This window comes from Bombus terrestris, chromosome 3, assembly GCF_910591885.1.
Source record: "Bombus terrestris chromosome 3, iyBomTerr1.2, whole genome shotgun sequence".
NCBI lineage: Eukaryota > Metazoa > Arthropoda > Insecta > Hymenoptera > Apidae > Bombus > Bombus terrestris.
In genome coordinates, this window is record NC_063271.1 from 13,261,140 (window position 1) to 13,285,844 (window position 24,705).

Genomic DNA, 24,705 nt, shown 5'->3' on the forward strand with positions numbered 1-24,705 from the left:
GAAATGGTAAAAGCATGGGGAAAGTCATAAAAATATATAACGTTGAGGATATCTGCATTCCGAAACGTTTATGATATTGGAAAAGGGACATTTAGATTAGTTTAAGCCATAAATGGAACATAGTACAACACAACCTAACATATTAAAAAGTTTGTACGATTTCACAGTAAAAAAAGCTATGTAATCTATAAATAATAGAAGACATGTTACATTTATACTACATCTTATGTTCTTTGCTTACTGATGTTATCGCTGTTATTTTTTCCTCAACGTAGGTATAACGATATAAAAGTAATGTATAATATCATACAAAGATATTATCCTATGCAATATCATCATAATTTCTCATTAATTTGGATACTGCAAGTTTCAGAATACTTAGTGCAATCTTTAAAAGACATTAGAATCAGTAATACAAGAAACCGGATGACCTTAAGTAACTTTATCTCCGATGTTTCTTTACCTATGATACGTACGTACAAATGGATTTATACAGGATGATCCTAACACTTGGGGCAAATTACACTTCTATTATAAGTGAAGCTGGAAAGTTGTAGTACAAAATTTTACATTGTTTTATAAACTATATCATTATGGGGCATGATTCTTGTCATAAATGTTTTAAGTGAGATCAAATGAACCTTTTGCATATATCTTTCGAGTTATTATACGAATAAAAGATAAACAATTAAAAAGTCTATATTTTATGAGATATTTCATTTTCCCAAATATCTCACCATTACATTCTGTGCAATTTTCTATATTTTCTTAATTATTTTCGAGTACGTGATTTAATTGTTACCGTATGATCCCTAATTGAATTTGATATTCATTCAAATCTATAATGGCATAAACAGTGCGTAGGAGTACGAGAGTTTCCATAAAGTTTTAATATTTACGATACAAATATGATATTGATATGTACATATCATGATTCAATATTAACATGGCAATTTATTTTTACATATGACTACTAAATAGCTAAATAGTATAAAATAACGATGAAATATTGCTATACCTATTTGGAAGAATAAGTTACTCCTTACGACCTTGTTAAATAGTGCAAAATCTACACTCGTACATACTTATTTTCTAGTTATTATAATAAAAAGCCTGCTATTTCATTCGCGTTATACGTAAAGTACTGAATAAAATAAAATAAAATTTGTTAGAGTTTTTCCCAAAACTATAGGTTCCCATATAATGTAGTGCTTGTATAACGCGATTACAAACATTTTTAAAAAGGCTACGATATATGTACGTTACAATATTTGTAGGGGTGTAAAAACACATTATTCCTATAAACAGACGCAGACTTGATTTATTCGTGACATGCAAATGTATATTACTAAATTGATTAAAAACCGTAGAAATGCACAAGCTCCTGTATAATAACGAAGACTTCGCGCATTGTACGATACTTATTTCTATACACAGGTAATTATGTCACTTCAAACAAAGAATTTATTTTAGATTTTGCGTTGTGCATCTTGTAAAACGCATAATTTCTACAAGCACGTAACGTATCTTCCGCTTTATATGAGTTCATACTGTAAACAGATGTGTGTTCTAATACCCTGTTACTTATGGTCGGCAGTATAGTCTGACCTAATTACTAGAATCACCCTGTACATCTCGTAGTAAGAATAGTAAGATATCGAAGACATCTTGGTGCGCGTACCACCGAAAGGGATTCGTTACTTCCAATCAAACGATTGTACCGAGAGTTGTATCGTCTCGTACCGATCTCCGATTGCGTTAACATTTATTTCTCAACGCGTATATCGCGTCTCGTACATATTAATTACAAGACTCCCGACCGCGTGTGATTCTGTAGTGAGATGCAAACGAGATGTACGCGATAATTGAATCTCGTATAACACGCGTGTAACGTCGCAGCGGATAGCAAAAGAGTCGATCACGAGTTTCTTCCTTTTTCGTGGCGACCGCGACTGCCCGTTTTTCCACAGTTCTCCGGGTCAAGCTATTATTACATTGGCAAAGCCGATCATTTTCGAGTGGGATAATAACACAGAGAAGGGGGCACGGGACTCACGGAAACAACAGGCTGTGTTACCGAACCTGAGTAACACTCTGCTCCATGCTTCGAAGATGATTGCTTTGGCTGACTGCATTAAGTATGAATTGTATAACTTGCCTCGTATACTGAACTCGACTCCATTCCACTCGACTCGAGATGACCGCATAAATTATCTTTTTTCGCAAAGGGAAATGACTGACTGATTGGTGGTGAGTTCTTCTATTGATCGAATGTCAACGGTAATATTTTCTTGAAACGGTACTGGATAATTTGAATCAACACCCTTCGTACGAGTAGTTTTCTATTTTTATTATTATACAGTACTGTACAAAAAATCTTAAAACATTTACTAAACAAAAATGTGTCGCTTTTATGAATTAATATAGCGATATCTTGTTCTGGTTGCACAAATGAATCAATATATTATTAGCAAAATTGTATAAGTTACAGGTTGCAAATTATTAAGTTGTATATAAAATTATTAGGTTGCAAATTACCAAGGCTAAGAAATTCTATTTTATAATAATAACGAGTTTGGTGATAAAAGAAATGATATTGTGCGTGTCAATAATTACATACCATGTAATTGTGTTATTTTAATAAGAATAAAGTATAAAATAATAACGTTATACGATAGGTATCTATAACCTGTAATTTATCGTTTTTCAATTCACTTATATTATTAGTTAGTAAATCATTATACAAGAGAATTCTGGTGTTATTTTAAATTTGTATTTCTTAAGAAGCGTTTAGTTAAAGAATTGTTGATAATTTGTCCAAAAAATTTTGATTAATTCTCGAAATAATTAATATTTCGTGTGACCTTCCGTTCTCTAAATATCAAGCTATACATATAAACTCATTTCGTACTATCATCACATACTATCATCACATCGGTACTATTTTATAAAATATTAATTTATCATCGAAACAATTTATTGTTCTATTTTACTTAATGTTTAGCTATCAACTTAATATCTTATTCAATAATTAAAAATTTCATGAATTTCTTAATGTTTTCCATTTCGTAATAGAATTACCTATACTATATTGGAATATAAGACAGAACATTAATTGGAAAAATGTTCTACGTAGTTTGGCTGAAGTCTGTGCCTTCCAGAAGTTCATTTTTCTTCGACTTTCATCGTATAGAAAATACTATTTCCTGACTAAAGGTAGTTCAACCGGTCTGCTGCACAGATTGCTAAAATTAAAAAGTTCACGCTGCTGTAACAGCTTCTGTATAATGTGCTTCTAGAACGTAATGAAGTTTTACAAAAATTTTCGTTTAGAACAATGTTCCTAGTTAGAATTTCCTTTACGCCTTTATTGATTTTCGCTCTCACATATGCTTAATTTACACTTTTTAATAATTCTGTTCTAAAATTTCTGACGCATATTACTTGTAATAATTTATATACTTGATTTGATTATTAAATTTTGCTTAGTATCCTTCTCGTATGTGTAAATTCCTCTGAAGATTGATTAAAGATTTCAGGTGTGTTATTTGGAATTTTTGTTGAGTTCAAATGAAAATCTTTAGTGCGGAAATAGAATTACAATGAAATAACGAAAATGTTCCAAAGAAAGAGAATGAGCGGAAATGAATGCATAAAAAAAAGAATAACACGATCGAGAGCGAATTATGTGTAATTAGTACTTGTTTACTTTAATTAAGAAGTTGTATACCTGCCTACTGCTCTAAATCTCTAGTTTATAAACATTATACATGTTGTTGAGAATTTCATGTAGAATTATGTATTTAATAGTAATGTTATAAAAGATTCTTTTGTAATAATTTTATTCTTTTTAAAAAATACTATTTAAAATTTCTCTTTTGCTTATTTATACAAATAATCAAATACGTAATACGTAATTTACTTAAAATTTTCAAATTAGATGCAATCATTATCGTTTGAAATGTCAAACGTTTGTTTATATTGTAGTATACTTTAAATATGTAATTTCACATTTTTAATACTTCATGAAGGGGATACTTTGTAGAATGTATATATAGATATGAGCTTATTGAAAGCATGAGAAAGTGGCACATATTTATTGCACATCAACGCGCTAGATAATCACAGGTCAACACGGTACATAAGTGAACCACTTAAGGCACGATTGTAAAGCTGAACTTAAAAATCGATGAATAATCTAGACTTATCATTTCATTGATGTAATTGACTGTCAATTAAATATCACTTGTTCTTATTAAATTCAGTTATAAAACCTTGATGGTAGGTTTCTATGTAAATAGTTTCGAACTTTATATTTTCATTATTAAACTTATATCTATATATGTATATTCATATATTATAATTAAAACCTATTGTTTTTTCAACATTTTGATGACTGTAATATTGAGTTAGACTACAAGAACATAAAAACGTATGTAAAAAGTATGGTCCATTTAACAAACAGTCTTATTTACAATACATTATAAGTAATGCAATTACATATGTATTATGATAGTATTGATAGTAATTAATTAATATGAACGTAATGGTATTATTTATGATTACGATTTGCAATACCTTTATCTACATATAAGTACATAATGAGATTTACCATTTATTAAAGTGCCTGAAATGTTGATCCTAATGAAAATCACAAATATTTTCTATATTATTTAATTAGAGTTTGGGAAGCCAATAACTTTTTTATTAATAAATTAATTTCAGTGATATTACATACAATAAATGCTTAACACGTGAAAATTTGTTTGACTATGAAATATGTTATGATAGATGACATTTTTTAAATGAGTTCTAGTAGCCAATTCACAAATTCGGGGCCATTAATGTTTAAGCCTTAGCTCTCGAATTTCTGCACGGATATTCTCCACGAGCTGCTCAAGCGTACTCCGTTTGTTCAAGTACACCCACTCCTTCAGGTATCCGCGCAGGACGTAATCGGGAGCTGAAAGGTCGGGCGAACGTGACGGCCAATTAATCTGGGTATTTCCTGGAATTATATACATATAACTATAGATAATGGATATTCTTTCACTCTGCAATTCACCACGATGAATCTTCAACACAGTTGTAATATGTACCTGCAACAAAAAGATCGAGTTATTAACAGAAAATTTATTTACTTGTCAAATCCTATTCTGGATATTGGACCATGCTATAGATCTTTTTATTGATGAAATTAAAGAAATGATTAATTAACGAGTAATTAAAATTATTATACAACTTTAATAATTATAATAATAACGTTAATAAATTAAATATTTAATAATTGGCAATTATGTACAAATATTATAAATGATTGAAGCGATGAGTTAGGCCTTAGACTACTGTATGCACCTACGTATTTACTTTCATTCGTATTATAGTGATGTGTGGCGCATATTGCATACTACTAGGCGCACCAATAGATATAATAGAGTTGAGATTTCAAAAAAAAAAACAATAATTATTGTACATAAATAAAAAATTTATTTATATCAATTTCTAGGACTTTTATTATTATTATTACATTACAATTTTCTATTTGACAACTGATGACTTATTGAAGAAAATAGATATACATTTTTTCTATCAATGAGCTTTAAAAATATTATTATTTATATTATTTTTATTGGAAACAATTGATAACATTTTTATTAATAGTTGCTTTACTTCTGTTCTATTACAAATATTAATAAAAAGTTATTCTAAAATTAATCTATTTTTATCAATATCTTTTTCTTACAAAATAAGATATTTTGAATTATGTTCTTATTATTATTATTTCTTTAATTGCTTCTATATTATCTGAAAAATATTACCTCGAAGGAATTCGTCTCATTCTGTGGCGTATACATACCAAAGCAATCATACCAAGGCAATCGATATAAGCGAAATGTTTATGGCTTTATGATTACGGCTGTTCAGCAGTATATTGGCAGTTTCAGTGCATGGCAACTAGATTTTTCTTCGAATTCGTCAATGATGAGGCCAGATATCGACTGGTTTTGGTAATAAGGCAGTTCGAAAACTCTCATGGAATATATATAAAATAAAGTATGAATATTTTTTAGTTAACTAATAAATAATTATTATTTGTCGTTTGCAAATTGGGATACAAAAGTTTTTTCTTTTCCCAGTTAATTGGAATATTTTTTATGATTTCCCTTGCATACTATTTTGGTTTATTCAACATAAATATTTAAATTTTTCAATCAGAAAGGAGAGAGAGAGAGAGAGAGAGAGATTGCGATTGTGACTTTTACATACAAAGTAAAAAGTATTATAAATGCATCTTTTACAATAACAGAAGTAGTATATGAAGTATATGTACATATTAAATATTAAAACATAAATTCACAATATAAAATGCAGAAAATGCAGATTCCTGTATCTTCGCTACATATTATTACAGTCTTGTTTTTGCTTTGATTATCTATTCTGTCTTGTTTTCCTTTTTGTATCCATATACTTATTCGTTTGTAAATATTTGATGAAATTTAGGCAACTTCTACTTTGTACAATTTGTAATGATATTATTAATGAAAAAAATTAAGTATCATTAGGGAGTACTTTTAAACACATTCAAAACCTTCATTTAGAAGTTTCAGAAGGAACAAAAAACGTACCTTGTATCAGAAATTAAAACACTCAACGCTCCATTACTAATGAATAATATACGGAAATATCACATGTAAAGGTTAAATTACCATTTAAGATTTCTTCTGAAACAGACATAGATTAAAATCTAAATAAGAACGGCTAATTAATTCATCAAAAGAACAGCGTCATTAAGCCGAAGAACTAAAAGGAAGAAGAAAAGAAAAACGAGTTATACATCGAAGAAATAATACATAAAACCAAATTGCTCCAAAAAAGTCGGCAGCTAATATCATAAATATTCCAGAATGATCATTACTTGATCGTTCTTCCGCGTAACATTAATTCCAAAAACTCCAGTTCGGCTAGTGAATAAATTCCTAAACTGGTATCGGCTACTTGCCATGAACTAAAGCGGACCATAGAATAGCATGGTTAATCGCTGAGAGCAGGCCACTTATATTCAATGAACGTTGACGTGGTTAGTACAGATTCCGCTGTTAGTCGTGTGGGTCCTATGTTCACCATAAATATGCGGTACCTCCGGTCACCGTGTGTGCTCTCGATTATACGTGTGTACACGCTACCGAGCCCTCGCCTCGTTTCGGTCTCACGAGCTTCTCCAGGAACAAGATGGACAGAGTCGGGGGGATAAAGAGAAAGATCGTCGAGAAAGAGGCATACACAGCTTGAGGGCTGAAAGGAGAGTCATTGCCACTGGCGATGAATTTGACGAGAACCGAAATCCTTCAGCTAGTGTATGTCTGCAAATGTTTCTCTTTCTTCTTCTTTTATCTTCGGTATTCTTTGCAATTTGTTAGTACAGACACGAGATAAATTGTTACATTTTTCGTTAAAGAGTTTTGTTAAAGAGTATTTGTTATCTCCATAGTTATCTCCATTGAGATAACATTTGCACTGGTAAGATCTGTCGATTTAATTTACCTGTATGTATATACGTTTATGTGTTGTAGTACGTGCAGCGTGTGTTCTTTGAAAATTTCAAAGGAGAACTATATATTACGTGTACCTACTAATTATCCGTACCTGCATTTTGTTGGCTAGTGATTCGATCGTGCATCGATTCTCTTTTGTATCTATTGATTGATCTAGTTGTTTCTTCGTGTACTATAGCGATGTTTGGATCTTCTCTTATTTCTTCACTCTAAAGTAGCAACTGCAGCACCGTCGAGCTTTTATTGTGCATAGGATAATTGATTGCTAGGCTGATTCAGATTAATTGTATATGACTTATTGTTGTTGTAATATAGCGGTATGTGATATATTGAAATAGATTTTATTATTGTTGTGATATATGAGCTTATGCAATATTTACCTTAACGTTTTTCATTTGTCGTCTTCATATTGTTGAATCGTATATTCGACATTCCATGCTATCTTCACGCGAAGGTAACGTGTTGCCTGCAAACGGGTTAGGTAGATATAATAATCCTCCAGATACCAAGAATTGTGATTTGTTTTTTGCTTTTAATCGGGTCATTTTCTTGCATGGAAATTTTATGTTGATGATATATACACGGTGTGCAAGCATACAAACTACTTGAAACGGAATAAAATGATACTGACAGTACTGTTTGAGTATTTCGTGCGTTAACTGGGTCATGTTTTAATCTGAAATGTTTTTACACATGCGATTGAAAGTTAATAGGAACGAATGAAATTGTTCTATTATTTTCAAATGGTAATGTGACAGTCGTAGTATTTTTAATACATTAAAAAGATCGTAATTCACAGCCTTAAAAAATGACTGAATTTAAAATATTGATAACTTGAGTAAGTAGTGTTTATTTTCAACTTATAGTTTAACATAAATGAAGATGCAACATTCGTTCTTGTTATGTGTCTCTACTATCAAAATTGTTTATTTCTCTTTCCTTTTCTTGGAACAAAGATTTTGAAAATAATGAACAATATATAGTATAAACATCAATGTATGTAATTATAACAGCATGTATCTAATTACACAGTGGCGGATAAAAAAAAAGTTTAAAATTGGTATACTATGAATCTTAGTAACTTTTGTATTAACAATTTTGTACGATGTGATAATAATCATCTACTCTGTGATATATATCTATTCATTTATTATATTTATTCATTGTTCTCGTTAAATTATGGTATCATTTTATGCTTCTTATTTTATAAACTTTCTTTTGCCTGCCATTGTGTATTGTATATTACCAATGTGGGGTAATCATAGTTAATTGCAAGTTGTTAACGTATCAAGTAATAATAGCTGCTAATTACGGGGAGCAGTTAACTAAACCGTGTGTTTTAATCCAAAGCGAATTACTTAAACCTAGATTGAGAGAAAGAAAGGATTTTATAAAAAGGTATTTGTAGTATAATTTCTACTGTATTGTAATTATATCGTCATTAAAATGGAAAGTATGTATATTGTAATATATTGCTTTTATTTCTGTTACATTTAATTACAGTTATACAATGTCTTAAATATACCGTTTAAAAAGAGGAATGAAAAACACTTATTAATTAAATATAAAGTGCATTTTTAATTTTGTTTTACACTTTCAAGTTTGCAAATACAACTTTGTTATTTACGGATCAATAATCAAAGATTCTTGAACCGAGAAACATTAATTAATAATTTTTAATTTTTTTAAATTTGTTTAAAGCTTTCTAAGTTGAAAGATAATTTAACTATGTGAAAAATAAATGGAAAACATAAACGATGATAAAACTGCAAATATTATTTTATCGATCCACGTGTACATACATCTATACATATATCTGAATATGTATGTGTATTAAATTAATATAATCCTGTAATAAAAGTCGGAAATTTTTAATTGCAGAGATATTCAACGTTGTTTGTGTTGTAAAAAACGTAACTGAAATTATATTGCCGTAAAGTATTCGTACTATTAGAAAAATGTATATGATATGAAAGAAAACGAATCTTCCTCTTTTCTTCGTGTTACTGTTCCTGATTATATTTTACGTTTTTCCAATAAGAACGCACGTGTATGCAATAAAACTGCAGAACTTGTTCTTTATCGGCAGAATGACTTTTTTTTGCGTGTGAATAGCGTACAGTTGGACAGATTGCCCAAGTAGTTGATTACTGTACAAAGAATGTATAATCTCAATGTTACACAAGCTGCACTACTTTTCATGTGAAAAAAGCGTATGAAACCGTTCTCCGTAATTTTGTAGGTTGAACGATGTGGAATTCATACAACATCCGTTTGTAGACTACACACGCAATATTCGCCTAGAACATTTGTGAAAGAAGCTTTTCTTCTTTTTTATTACTATTTTCTATGAACTATGAAGCAGCAACGCTGTATTTTCAAAATTACAACTACATTTTGTATATTTGTATTAAACTCGTTTAGTTTACTAAATATTTCACTACATCTTCAAAATTAAAGATATTTTCTAAAATTTCATATATTATATTTTTCAACGTGTTACGTTTAAACATACCTTGGGTCACGAAAGTATTTGAATATTTAGAAAACTTCTATACGAATTGTGTGTGTATGTGCTACGTATGTAAAATCTGAAATCTTGGAATGTGTACAAAAATTATTTATTTATTGCAAACATATATGTATTTAGTGAAAAATCAGTACACAGCATGAGTAGCTGTTTAAACATGTAACGAGTGTCAAAAATGATCCCACCGAATATCGAGGTTTATTAACAATTTTTATTTTGTACAACCGTATGTATTTTCAAACTTGTTTCAAACTTTATCAATATAATAATGATAGTCGAGATTTATTACAGTGCTAATAATTTCTAAATGTTTCACATAGCATGCATAATATATTTATAAAAGCTTTCGGATATTTTCGTGAGCTACCATATTTATCGTACGTAAACATTTCGAAATATAAATTACATCACGTGCGGAGGAGTCGGGAAACCGAGCTTCATATAAAATTCTTTATTGCCAGCTTTTCTCGGAACTTAGGCATTATAAACGTAAAAAACGATATTTCATACCAACTGAGAATTGCAGAATTGCAGAAAAGCGAGAAGTACCACTTCCTTCCTGTAAAGATGAAAAATGAATAATATGGAGCAGACGCTCGGCAGCTATGTATCAACCTGTATTTTATGCTTGCGTACACCGATGCTCCTACTCGTCTCGTGAATCTCCCATCAGAATGAAAGTGAAAGTAGAGCTAACGCTTTACGAGGGAGGATAATGGAGAAAGAGAAACGGCGAAGGGGTTTGTCGGAAGTTGGAAGTAAAAAAAATAATCGCACGTTGGATGCAACGATGCACTTGTTTCTCCATTTCAATTGTTATTTTTTCACGTTATCCTAAGAACTTTTGAAATATTTTAACTTCTTAGCGAAATTGTTAAATACAATACCGATTGAAATAAAGTATGTAGAATGTCATTGTTTTTTAAATATATTATTGAGTCAGATAAGGTCATACATAGTTTAATTCACATGGAACATCGAAATTTGTTTTCTGAATGCAATAATCAATTAAAATTAAATCGTAATTAAACATAGTAAATAGTACTTAACATATAAAAATTTATTAAATAGAGGGTTAATAAACGATAATAAATATATTTTAGTCGTATTATGAATATTATTATAAATAGATAAAAATAATAAATATTATGTTGCAAACAAAATTCCTCGTTATTGGTACATCGCTTATTAGAACAGTACATATCACGTGCGTATAACACTTCCATCTATCTTTTACTTTTCACCTAGAAAAAGTATTACAAAACGGTCTGTTAGAAATTTTTGCTTCCGCTTGAATTAAGCACGCACAGAAAGCATAACGCTCTCTTGTGAAACGTATGATTTACGGTGAAAACTAGGAAAACAGTAATCAACTTTCAAAATTTCTCGAGTATTTTTGGAATCTATTCGAAAGGTGGCTTACTCTTTTGAAAACTAGTTTACGTAATTGAGCCAGCAAGAATCGACTCAATCGACTATAGAAAATATCAAACGAAATAAATAATTTCCATGTCCTTATATCTAATTCGTTGGCTTTTAATTATACACGATCTTGTTAAAACGTTACGTTACTTGTTATTTTTTAACAATTACATGCAGTACATGATTTAAGAAAAATTAGTTAAGATCCAGTACCTAGCGCAAATAATCTTCATTTTATTATTAATAATAATATTTTGAATGCTATTGTTTGCTCCTGTGCAGCTGAAATTCGAAACAAGATAAATTGAATTCGTAGCATTTACTTAGAAAGCGGTTCGATCTTGATGAAAATAACATTTTCAGTGGGGGGTACTTGCGAAATTCTCGACGACATGATCGTACGATAAGCCGCGCAACAAGAAGTATAGATACGTGTGACGCGCTGAGGGTTTACAAGCGGTTAAACCGATGCACGTTTCGCGCAACGTTCCCTCCACCGGCGGCTTACTCTCATATAAGCCTCCGGTTGTCAGACTGGAGGTGGTTGCGGAGGTGGAGGTGGCGTCCACAGGCAAGAGAGAAAGAGAGAAGAGAACGATGTTGGAGATCGAGAGAAGGGAGTGACTGCCAGTGGCGATGCATTGAGCAGCCACTAAAACAGTCCTCCGGCACTTCGATCCGTTGTCAGGTCGAGTAGCGCGTGCCGACCGAGCACAAGCTGCCTTTCCTCGATCAGACGATCAAGATCGATCGAACGCTCGCTACCTCGTGTTCCTTCCCGTTTCTGTCTCTTGGTGTGCACGGATAGAAAGGTTATCGCGTGGCTGCTCGATTCCACGCGCGACGCCCTCGAATCACCGGAAACCAGCGATCGATATCATCTTCCCGACGAAGTTTCACCGAGTTCTTGAAAACGGCGGTAAATGCGCGAAATAGTCCAGCCGTATCACGATCGTTTCACGCACAGAAACAAAGATTTTGGGATAGACAGTGAGTACTGCGGACGTTGAACAGGTCAATTACAAACGAATTGAATTCGGTCTATTCGTAAAAAAAATGTACGAAGCTTTTCATGGCTATTAAACGAGAAAGTATCGGTCAGAGTTGCTCATGCACGGGGTTCGCGTGCGCGCCCAATAAAATTAGTTGTTGTCTATGCAAACGAGCTAGCACGGTGGCGAAGTATCGGGGCAATTGCTTTGGAGCAGTTTGCCAGTTGGCAAACAATGTTATCTGCCTGTTGCTCGCAATTGCTGCAACGACAACTAATTAGCGTCGGCTGATGTAGCGTACTAGGTTAATCTACAGAAACGGCGAGATAGTTGAACGTATCCGTCCGGTTGCCGCGGACCGGAAAAATCGCATTTTACTTGACCATAACGAGTCACTTGGCTCGCAGTAATTACCGCATCGCTAACGGTAATTATTCTTGCTCTGTCCGCGCGCTAATTTGCAAGGTGTAAAGTAACGCGTGCCTGGAATCGTCCGTGTGCTTTTTGGTGATTAAAATCATCGGTGACATCGTAGGTTAGTTTCTTCTTGTCTTCTATTATCGCGATATCTTTATCGCCGTTTTTCAAGAATTATCGAAGAAGTTATCGATTCGGTGAATGAGGTTTCTTTGAAAGCTGGATGAGTTGCACACGAAAAGGAAAGAAGGATAAATAAAGGGAGGGGCCCTGTGCTTGATTGGGCACATCTTTTTCGCGATGGCAAGCGCAGTGCGAGATAAAAGGGGAAAAATGTGTCATCGAGTTTGATAGTGTGCTGACGTTGAGAATGTGAAAAAGCTTTTCGTGTAGACGTATCGTGCCTTTATATCGCTGCTACGTCGCGGACGGGTCGTGCGTTCTTCCGGCGGGATTTGAACAAAGACGTTGCCGTTAAGCGCGCATTCGATTAAACGAAAAAGAAGAAGAAGAAAAACAAGAAGAAGAAGGAACGGAAGTGGAGTACGCAAACTCCAGTTGGGGAAGCGAACGGATAGCAAGCAAGTGTCAGTTCATATTTTTCGGTGACTAAAGATTATTCTTGAGTGATGCATCGGCGGATACGATAGCATAGAAAAACGAAATCGCCTGTACCCTGTCCAAGATCGGTGGATCTGCTTGATCTGTCGTGCCGACGAAGAAACACACCAAGGGAATTAATCGATCGCAAACGATAACGGGATCTCGGTGTATCTTAGGACGTGTAATCGCGGAGACGTGATTCGGCGAAACGGGTAACGAGCAACGTAACCAAGTCGAACGGTAAACCTACCCCCTAGATTGTATTCCAGTAACGAGCATCGATCTCGAAACGCGCTCTTCTTTCGTCTTTGCGATCAACAAAAACTGTTATAACGTGATTCTGTGGCAACGTGTGTTCGTGCTGAGACTTCGAGCCGATTGATACGTCTAACGGCCGAACAGGAATTCCTGTCACTGAGATGTTGACGAGTTGACTGCAGCGAAATCCACGATAGTCGACGATCCAAGAAAAATTTCGCCTGGAAAATTATGAAGTGATCGGCGGACTACGACGCTTCAATTAACTGACCGGTTGCAAGATCGTAACGTTTGCTGTTACGATTCCACTTAAATCTATCATTATTGCTACGTTCTTCTTAGCGAAGTTGAAGACGTATCCGGAGAAAATTGTTACTGCATTTTTGCGTAAACGCGATTAGAACGGGAACTTCTCGAAGAAGAAAATTTAATTATTGTTTAAATTCAGACTGCGAAGTTTCCAATGAGCAGCGGCCATTTCTATCGTCTATGCAATTAAACTGTATTCTTCCGGACAGCTTAATTTGAATGAACACCCGGCCAACAGAATTTCTTTGAGCTTAAGCTTATCCTGAGAAGAAGGATCAAAGGTATATTCAACGTTTAAGCAAGTTTCGAACGAGGGTTTAAGATGGATCGCCGCTTAAGTTCAGGCTGTGGAATGGAAAGAAAATGAGGCCTGCATATATTGACATACATTAGGTTCCTTCCACCAGAATTCAATTTCTCCAATGCGTTAAACGTTTATTATCAAACGTTGAAAGACACGAACGAATATCTCGTGGATATTTAAATTTCTAGAATTGTTAGAATAAATTATTCGATTGAAGAGTCCCAAGTTCAACATTTCCTTATATTGGAATTTCGTGACGATGAGATATAGCTTCGACGAGCCTTTAAAACAGATTTCGCTGTATGCAGCATAAGAAGCGACTTTTATCGGAATCGTGTCATTTCTAAAGGAAGATCGAGAACAAGTTGCAAAGTATAATCCTATTTTACAAGAGACCAAGCGGAAGCATTGATTAAATTTGAACGATTCTAGCAGTAGATACCTTGTCAAGTACTGTGAATATTAAACATTCGCAGGATACTACGTTTATACAGCAAAGCGTGCTGCCGAGAAAGGTAATTAACGTGAAATATCGTACAATAAATTTTACACTGAAATTTCATCCTCAACGCGATAGAAAATATCAAGGAATTTTAACACATTCGAAATCGTTATCATCCATTACTGTTGCGTTTCTTTCGCGTAAAAGTTACCAATCATCAATACCATTATTTCAGTTTTCAATGCACTTGATAATATACAATTCTCTAGAAAATGATAATTTCAATAAAAATTTCGATTGAATATTAGGGAACAGTTGATTCTAATCTAGATCAGGTACAAAGTTAATGGTTTAATATTCGCTTGTCTTAATAGGTATATCGTTATACACATAATAAATTTAATTAGTCGGAATTACATTCACTTTCTAATGTGTGATTGAGAAAGTGTTAAAGTTCCATGTGAAACTTTGAAAAGTGAAACGTATCGAGTTTTCAGAATCTACGTTCGACAATAAGCTTGAGATCATTCCCAGTAAATTATGTACAAATTTATTTATTGGAAACTTCCATCGACAATTTGTTACATCCTACGTACGAGATTTATAAGGTTTACTTAAAAATTACATTTTTGGTTAAGCGAAGAAAACGCTTCGTATCCTCCTGCAACATTTTTTATTTCATTCTAACTGAGGTATCGGATGTTAACTTTCAACGATCTTTTTTAATGAAATTTTCAATTGTTGCATATTTACTGTTCGTCTTTCTTAAATTAACCAAACACAGCTTCGCGTTCAAGTTTCTTCATCAATATTGCTTGTTACGAGTTACGAGAACTTATTAGACAGATAGATAGTTTTATTCCAGCTTGGCCTTGGCCTTAAAGTAGGACTTGCATTTCAATTTTTATGAATTTTCAACATTACACATTACAAATATCTCTGATCATCAACAACTGTCTTTACAACTTGCGCCTCTAATTTTCTGCAACTCGAGAACTTATTAATTAGTTTTATTTCTTCTTTTAAATTGTTCTATCCAGGTCAGAACCATATGTCGTTTTCACCAGATAAAGTAGGTGATTCTTTAGAAATAGATCCATATAAATGGTAACGCATTCCTAAAAATGCATTCTACGAAAATGCATAAAACATTCAGTCCTGTGTGCTGAACGACCCTAACATCTGAACAAGCTCTATCTGTATTTGAAGTAAAGTTAGACAAAAGTGGTAGGAAAAAATTCTGTACCATTCAACGAGCTGCAACATCTTATACCACAACCATTTTTTCATATCTGATTCTTGTAAAATGAAATTGCATTTCAGTGGAACTATACAAACATTTCCTGTATAAATTAATTCTTCGAGTTGTTCCAACTAAAGCTATAAAGTCAGATTAGTTTTTTGTTCCTTGATATTGTTTCTTGACATTTCTCATTATATATGTCATCGTCATTATCTTTATCATACGGTTACTAACATATTGAGATATTAAGATTATATTAAATGTAGATGTAAATATAAAATAACATAAATAATACGTATATCGTCGCTCATAATCATACGCAAATATATAGTATTTTGAAAAAGTTATATTAATAACTAAAAACTAAATGAATTAATGAAAAGTTAATGATTAATGATTATACTTATTATGTTCTTGTAAGATGAATACTATACATATATATATGTATATCATATGGAATATAAATGGTAGTGGATTGAAATGAAAGACGCGACAGTGTTGTATATGATCGTAAATGTTATTGTTAGAATTATATCGTATAATCGTGATAGTGCCTCTATATTTTATTTATAGCTTGATAACCATACGAACAAAGGATAATGAATTCTTTAAATAATCATACTATTCGATACGGTCTGACAATTGCAAATTCCAATTCTTTTATTGTATATTAAAAGTAGCCATGTAAATTTAATCGTGTCAGAATATAAGTTCTAACAAAGGACGAAACTGTCTTGGATAAATTTTCTATTTATAATTTTGTAATTAAATATGCATTCAAAGATAACCGAGTATTTAAATACTTTTACAATAGTTACGAAGAAAACACGATAACAATTGTCGATTTCACGTTAATATTCTAACATTCTAATCGTTGAAATGTGTCTGCTGTGAAGATAATTAATCAATGTAATGGAAAATATAGAGAAAGCTTTTCATGTACTTCTTTATATTATTACGTTGAAACGGATAAAAATAAAATATCTCGCGAATTCAGTATTTAATGGTCTTGTCTTGTTCACCGATGCACTTGTAAGAAACATCACGCGACAGGATGATAGAGCTTGTTAAACAGGGTAAGCTTTTCCTTTACGACATTTTTCTAACTTCTCTTACAGAATGGAGATATAATCCAACACAGTTGCTAGTATCATCCTGTATTTTCTGAAATTATTTACAAGAACAATGTGACATCGACACTACACGGTAAAATACACCTACACTATAAAAAGGAATGATCTCAATGTTAAAGTCTGCGTTGTTATATACCTCGAAAATTCAACGGATGTTTTTGTCGATAAAATGACGTTAATCCGGTCGGTGCGCGTCGGATGCTCAACAGATAAATAAATCATGGCAGAATAAATTATCGTCATCTCAAAAAATAATAATATAATCGCCACACGTTCGACGCTCGCTTTTAATAACTCATCGTGTAAACGAGTCACTTTCGATTCGGCGGTTCGTGCTTCGATATTCAACGTTCGGTTATTATGCGTATGAATTAAATTTCAACGAATAATTAAGGTGCAAGGGTATCGTGCATGGAAATTTATATCCACCGGAGATGTATAGCCTCGGACGTTGTTGATAATATAATTGAAACGTCCGAAAGATGAAGCCCGAGATTGTTCCTTTTTGTCGTTCGAACCGTTCGTGAGGATCGTTCGTTAACCGATAAATACCGAGTGACCGAAGAAGCAAGAGAAAATTGTCGAAAGCGCGAGAATTTCTTTGGTCAGGTATCCGTTTCTACGTGGCGCGATAACGTAATTGAAATGTCTCGAGGCTGAGATTCTGTTCGGAATATTCCCGCATAAATCACAGCCGTCCGACCGACTCCTTTAAGTGGATCATTCGTTAAATGTAAATGTTGCAATAGAAATCTCGCCGGGGTTCGAAGTTGTACGTACAGATTTTCCTTTCTCCCTCTTCTCGCTCGCGAACCGATTACGCACGGCGAGGTTGCCTCCGGTTTCCGATAATGCCGGCGAAACGTTCTCGATGCGCACGCTTTTATCTACGCTTTAAAGTAAATTACAAGTTCTTTCTGGAAGATTTAACCTCATCGTGCTGTCCGAGCGCGACGAACGACGTGGAACGAGCGAGCGTCGAACGAGAGATCGACTACCGAGCGAAATGAATCTTGTACTGGATTGTCGTTTCCGTAAAAGATGCTGCAACTTCATCAAAGTTTCACGACGACGTTTGAACATGAGGATATATATCGTGCGACTCGTTGCCACAAATGGCTAGCGGAAACGCTCTGACTCAGTTCGCTTTTTTCTGCTATCCGACACAGGGCTCTGATTAAACACTCGAGGGGATTGTCGACCGAATGCCGAGCGTCGCACACGAGGTCGACAGAAGCTACGAGAAACGCGGAAATCGTACGTTGCCGATTTTCGAAAGGACGATTGGCCTGATCGGACGGAACGCTGCCTAATTAAACGCCACTCGTAAGAACACGCATTTGCTTCTCTTACGACGTTCGACATTACGATTCAATCGTATTCAAAATCAATCATCGGATATCGTAGTTACACGTCGTAAGTGTACTGCACCAGATTGCTGAGTGGATCGCGCATAAAACATACGCGCGAAGAGCCAATGAAATAAACAATTTGCGTGTTCTTCGGTACATATTTGAAGGAATCAACAAAGAGAGCAAACGAGAAAGATTTACTTTGGACGTGTGTTAATCTGCAGAAGATTTTTCTGAACTTTTCGAACTGGTTGCCGTCGAATCTAAGTGTTCGATAACGCAATTGAAAGATCCTGAGTGCATACACACGTGCCGAGCGTATCGAGCATCACGTATTTACACGCGTGTTCGATTCGAGGCTTCGGGGACGTGGTACCGTTTGATTCTTCGTGTTAGACTCTGTCGATATCGGCCACCTTCCGGTCGTTCCACGGTCCACGTTCTTCGACGTGCACGGATCGGGAATTTCGCGATTCCCACGAGCTGCTTCACGCCGCAACTTCCATTCGATTTTCCTTGGAATTGCCTCGTGTGCGACTCGCCCTGAGATGCTGAAGATACGCATGTTGGATTATATCGGGGACACTGGGTAAGTATTCTTGCGACAGTTAATAGTTGTCATTTTGTTTAATATTTCAACGCATAACTGCGAGCTTTGATCTTGACAGATCAAAAGTCGTGAACTAGCGTTATGTCCCTGACGCGCGCTCCTAATCGGTGCGTTGCGTAATAATTATCGTTTCGCTATTTATGTTGACGTGCGTGAAAATGCATGCATTAAGCAGAAGCGAGGTTCCATTGCCCGGAGTGTCGCTTGTAATTATTTAAACGATAACGAATCTCGATTTTACTTTGACAACTATCCTTCTTTATAACAATAATGCTTCTTTAATTATTTCTGATACTTATACTGTCTTATTAAAAGGGTTTAACGAAACTAAACCTATTCGGAAACTTTTTAAAATATTGATCCAGACATAATGGTTTTTACTTCATTAGCCAATTTCTTTAGTTTTAAAATGTTTCCTCGTTCATTGCAAGACTACAATTTTTATAAAAAATTGTCAATGAAGTGGAACTTGTATAGTGATTTGTTTTCCTTTTAGAAGACTTTAATCGTATATTTTTTATTCTGCAAATGTTGCATATTTCGTACGTGTTGTACATGTCTCTTAGGGAATTATGCAAGATTATATTATCTGCCATTTAATAGTTCACTAACATTATGTTATTATTTTTCACATATATGTTTATCATATTTGTTTTTATTAAATCCAATTCAATATTGTTTATTAGAACTTTGAACAAACTCTAAGTGCAAGGTCGCACACAAACATATCGAGAAAAGTCTAATGAGAAATTTAACGATGAGCTAAAGATGTTGGAGAAATTATGTCGGAGTAAAATACGATTTTAAAGAGAAATCCAACTTCAAAGAACTCGGTTACGAATTAATGAAATTTAAAAATCGTGGAAATATATTTCAAGAGAAATAAATTTAGATATCTACTATGAATATATATCGAGTTAGTATAAAGTAACTTTAACTGACAATACTTATTGATTAACTGTTACTAATATAGACAAAATATTTATCATATCATTTTCTCAATATACGAAACTATTTATCGCATACGTTACGTATTCGTTGCAATATTTTAGTATATTTGTACAACAATAAATTTTCATATTTCATATATTTCCTATCTTCATTGCAAATTAAAATCACGGAGTACTTTATTATCTTCAATAGACATATATGATTTACAAATGCTGAAACCATATTCGTTGAAAATTATGAAAGATTTATAGTTCCTAATAATACAAAACTACTGTTCCATCATTTTCCATTCAAATTCACACTCCCTATACATAGCTAATATAAGCTTATTTTAGAAAGCTGTCCAATTAATTGTATTTTTAGTTGATTTTTAGAAAATTCTATTCCAATGTTTATTAATCTTTTTTTCATCTTGGTTAATTATCAAATGATCAAATATATTATTCATTTATTAATCCTTCTTACGATAAAAGAGTTAATGATACGATCGCATAAAGACGAGAAGATTAATATCTTTTTCGAATCTTCATAAAGAATGAACTTTTACTGGCAGGCATTTACTTTACTAAGCTCTTAGCTACGCTTTCTGTACGGTAACGTAAAGTAGCATATGCGTTTATAGCGACGATGCCTTTACCTTCGCGTGGCTTTGTGAGCGCGTGAACAGACTCATTCATAGTCCAGTCGCGAAATGATGGGTTGAAGCGTAGATTCTTCGTTTTAGGTCGCTCGGCATGCGCAATAACGTTCATTTGCACGTGTAGGTGATTACTTTATGTTAATAAAAGAGACTGATATTTGGCCTAGATTGAATTGGTAATCCCTAGGCGATTTTGCGAAAGACGCAAAATATCGACTATGTTCACGTATTTTAGTTGATTTCGTTAAATGACGTTGGTTGACATTTTTTAGAGAAAAATTGTTTGATGAAAGAATATCGCGGTTCTGCCATATGACACATTCTAAAAAAGTAATAATTATTTAAATGTTCATATTATTTTATGCTCGTAATTTAAAATGTTTGTTGGAATATGAAATTCTTGAAAACTATTCAGATTAACATATTTTCACGCGATGATTTCTTTTAAAAGTGGACGATTAAGTTCTTCATAAAAGACAACAAATTAAAATTGTTATAATTTTTAAAACGAGCAAATCCTTTCCAACAAATTGTAAAACTCAATATGTGATCGATTTGGTCGTTAATAATCTATTTTAATGGTTTAATTTTATTAAACAATGAATTAAATTGTTTAAAAAATTCTTTAACGTGATATCGAAATTATAACATACAAAGTATCTTTACTTACATGTGGAATACTTGAGATCTAAATTAATTACTTGAGTACCAAAATACTAGAATATTTGAGCATTAGAGATTCTAGAATTTAGTAAAAAAACGTATTATTTCTGCAATGAAAAAGAGGTAGGAGAAAAGGATGGAATGTACAGTTCTGCTTTAACATTGCCATACTGCGGAGATATCCATGCACTTTTACAAAACAATTTGAAAGTTGCATTTGGCAGTAAGGTCGACGGGAAACTGGTTTTTTCGATTTTTGGAGTGTGAAAACTGGTTGTACGCGAGATAAAATCGTCTAAAAATGGTCAAAATTACATATAACAGCCTCTCGTTATTTTCTATCGGTACGTTGGTATATAACATTGGTCGTGTCTCGCGTTTCCCAATTATTTTTCATTCGTGCGGAACGCGATTTACTTAACCTGAGGGCAATTAAACGAACGAGTAGGAGGGTCAGCATATTTCGACGCCTTAAATCCCACAGTAGTAGGTGTACTTTTTTGTCATGACATGCTTTTAAGAACAGACCAGGTATTTGCATTTGGAATGAAATTATGATTGGGGAACCCATTTTACTCGTCTCGCTGCCGACCACTAGAAATGTATCGTCCGGAATACTAATGAACACGCTTGAGAACAAGACCGATATTCTTTTTCTCTTCGAATATAACGACGGCTCTGCAACGTACTTAACGTAGATAAAATTTAAGACGGAATTAGAACGAGCAGAGACCTCATTTTGTCAAAAGGGTTCGCCACGGCCAGATAACCTTAAATCTCTGAAATTTACGATACGCTGTTTCGTACGTAATTGCACCATTATCGTTTAAATATTTGTCAAGAGCTATCGAATGGCGCTTCGTCGATACATTTGCCGTTTCTACAGAGTGGTCCATAAGTCGCTTTCCCATCTGGGAAGTGTATAAGCTTCTTTTTATTGTAGGTGTATTTTTAAATTTTCCTTCTCGATTTTTTAAGTCTATTTTTTTGGGAAATTTATAATGGAAAAATCTATAACAGGGTAACGAGGAAAGATAATTGAATTTTATTTTCGAAACGAGTGCTCCATTACTCGAACGCAGAGAGCATATACTTGTTATTTTAACGATAAAAGTCCACCGACAAAACTAGCGATACGTCATTTGGTGCAGCGTTTCCAGCAACAGGGTTCTGTTGGTGATTCGCCATGAACTGGAAGACCACGTTCAGTACGTATGGAGGAAAATATTGAACGTTCCCAGGAGAACGTTCATGAAGAACCTGGAACATCCATTCGAAGACGTTCTCGCTAACTTGGACTTTCAAGGAGTTCACTACAGTGTATCTGAGGCTCGGTGGTAACGAGATGGGGCAACTACTCACGCAGCCAGACTCACGATGTAATTGCTAGGAGAAATTTTTGGAAATCTTTCAATTTCGCGAGCTTGCAATTTTAATTGGTCTTCCTGGTCGTTCGATACAATGGCACCGGTTTTTACAATATTCAAATGGAAAAGCGACTCAAATCTGAATTATCTGAATTAGAGAATGCAAGATCCTTTTACGCAATTGCAAGAACTTCTAGACAGTTACCTGTATGCAATGTACCTAATAAATGTAGATGTACCAGGAAATCCAAGAACTTATATCTCTGTTTAAGAATACTAGACAAATTTTTGAAGATCGGTTTGTTTAACGATTTTTGGAGTACTGTTGCGTTATATTATTGTATAAATAATCCATAAATTTATTTCACTGAATCGATTGTATAAATGATCTAGAAATTTATTTTAGCATGGTTTTCATATTTAAGTAAAAAGAAAAGAAAATACTTTTGAAGTTTTATCTTAAGAAATCATAATAACGCTCATGAACTTGAGTATTTATGGTATGCAGAAAGAAATAATTTAATGGCACTTTAAATTGTTCTTTTTATTGCAATTTATATAGGACAGACACATTTTATGGAGTAATGATTGTTAGGTTATTACTCACGCTTGTCAATCGAAGAGATATATTTACGTTTAGTTATTGAGATATGCATACGTATGTCGTAGTTGAAATATGACGAATAGAAGGTAGCACATGTAGAAAGATTTATATTGCGTAAATATAGACGTAGAACTTTCCAACATTATATTGGATTGAGTATAATTGTTTAGGAATTATTATCATGCTTATAGAATTAAAGTTATACAACGCTTCTTTATTGCTAACTTTAAGGTAACAAATCTTGAAAGATATTATTTATCACATGATTTAAGCATTTATCATTATATTAGTTTATGGTATCTTTCTTAAATGTGGAGTTTACCGAGTAAATTCTTTATTTCGCAAAATCTCATTTAGTTTGTTTAATGTAGATATCGTTAATTAGGTGCCAGTTGGTTAAAAATATTTTTTTAATTATTTATTAATTCAGTTTTTATATCATTAATGCTGTTTTGAAAGTTATAAATTATTCAATCGATTTTGTCATGGTTGTGAATGCGCACAATCGAAAAACGTTTCCTCGAACACAACTGTCAGTTACCTGTGTTTTCTATAAATCGCAAAAAGCTATATTACTTTTATCAATATACAGTGTAATTTTGCTAATACAATATATAGTTATTTTTTAAGTTCCATTTTTTTGTAGCTTCCGTTAAATATATGCAATCAATTAAGTTTCAATTTGTACGTGTTTATCTCTTTCAAAAATACCTGTTCCCATACAAATCACACAGGTCCACGTATTTCATCCTTTATAAATGAAACATTCATGAGATTAACACATAATTATAGAAATATTTATTAGGTATTCGATACTCAAATTCGCTTACTGAAATTATCTGAAAGCGCGGTTACTTGTTCATTGAAACAGTATATTTCTATCCATTTGAAATCAATTATTGTCCGTTCTATGGAACTAATTTTGAAGCGTAATTCTGCAATGGTAGTTAATGGAATGGTCAAAGCGTGAATCCGTGAGAATACGTTTCTAATTTCCTGTTTATTCATCACAACCCACACCGTCAATTTATCCGCGATATAATAAAGGCCGGTTTGTGGGTGCAAAATGTTGGCAAATTGATCTAATGAGGTCGTCGATGCTCGAACAGGAAGGCAAAGAGGCGTCAGAAGGTTTCACTCGGTGAAACTTTTTCAAGCGGCAAGAACGAGAGCACTCGCTTCGTGACGTGTTATTTTTAAGCCGCTCTAGCCTTTATAATTTATACGCTGGTCAAAAGTTTTCTGATATAATTAAAAGAATCGTATTATAGTTGGAAAGTGTCGATTTCTACGTTTGTATTTTAAATGTAGA

General features: G+C 33.4%; 1 protein-coding gene across 4 annotated transcripts in view; it reads left to right on the plus strand.

Moving 5' to 3' along the window:
• LOC100646523 (rap1 GTPase-activating protein 1) overlaps positions 1-24,705 on the plus strand; it is a 256,732-nt gene that overhangs the window by 21,603 nt on the left and 210,424 nt on the right. The window contains exons 1-3 of one of the 4 annotated variants that reach the window (XM_048404328.1): positions 12,154-12,495; positions 13,033-14,903; positions 18,376-19,147. The exons of 1 other annotated variant lie outside the window; for it this stretch is intronic. In XM_048404328.1, the coding sequence (XP_048260285.1) occupies positions 19,107-19,147 (41 nt within the window). In that variant the 5' untranslated portion in view covers positions 12,154-12,495; positions 13,033-14,903; positions 18,376-19,106. Of the gene's footprint in view, positions 1-12,153; positions 14,904-18,375; positions 19,148-24,705 lie in introns of those variants that run through there. 2 more of the 4 variants (XM_048404329.1, XM_048404327.1) reach the window with 2 other exon arrangements.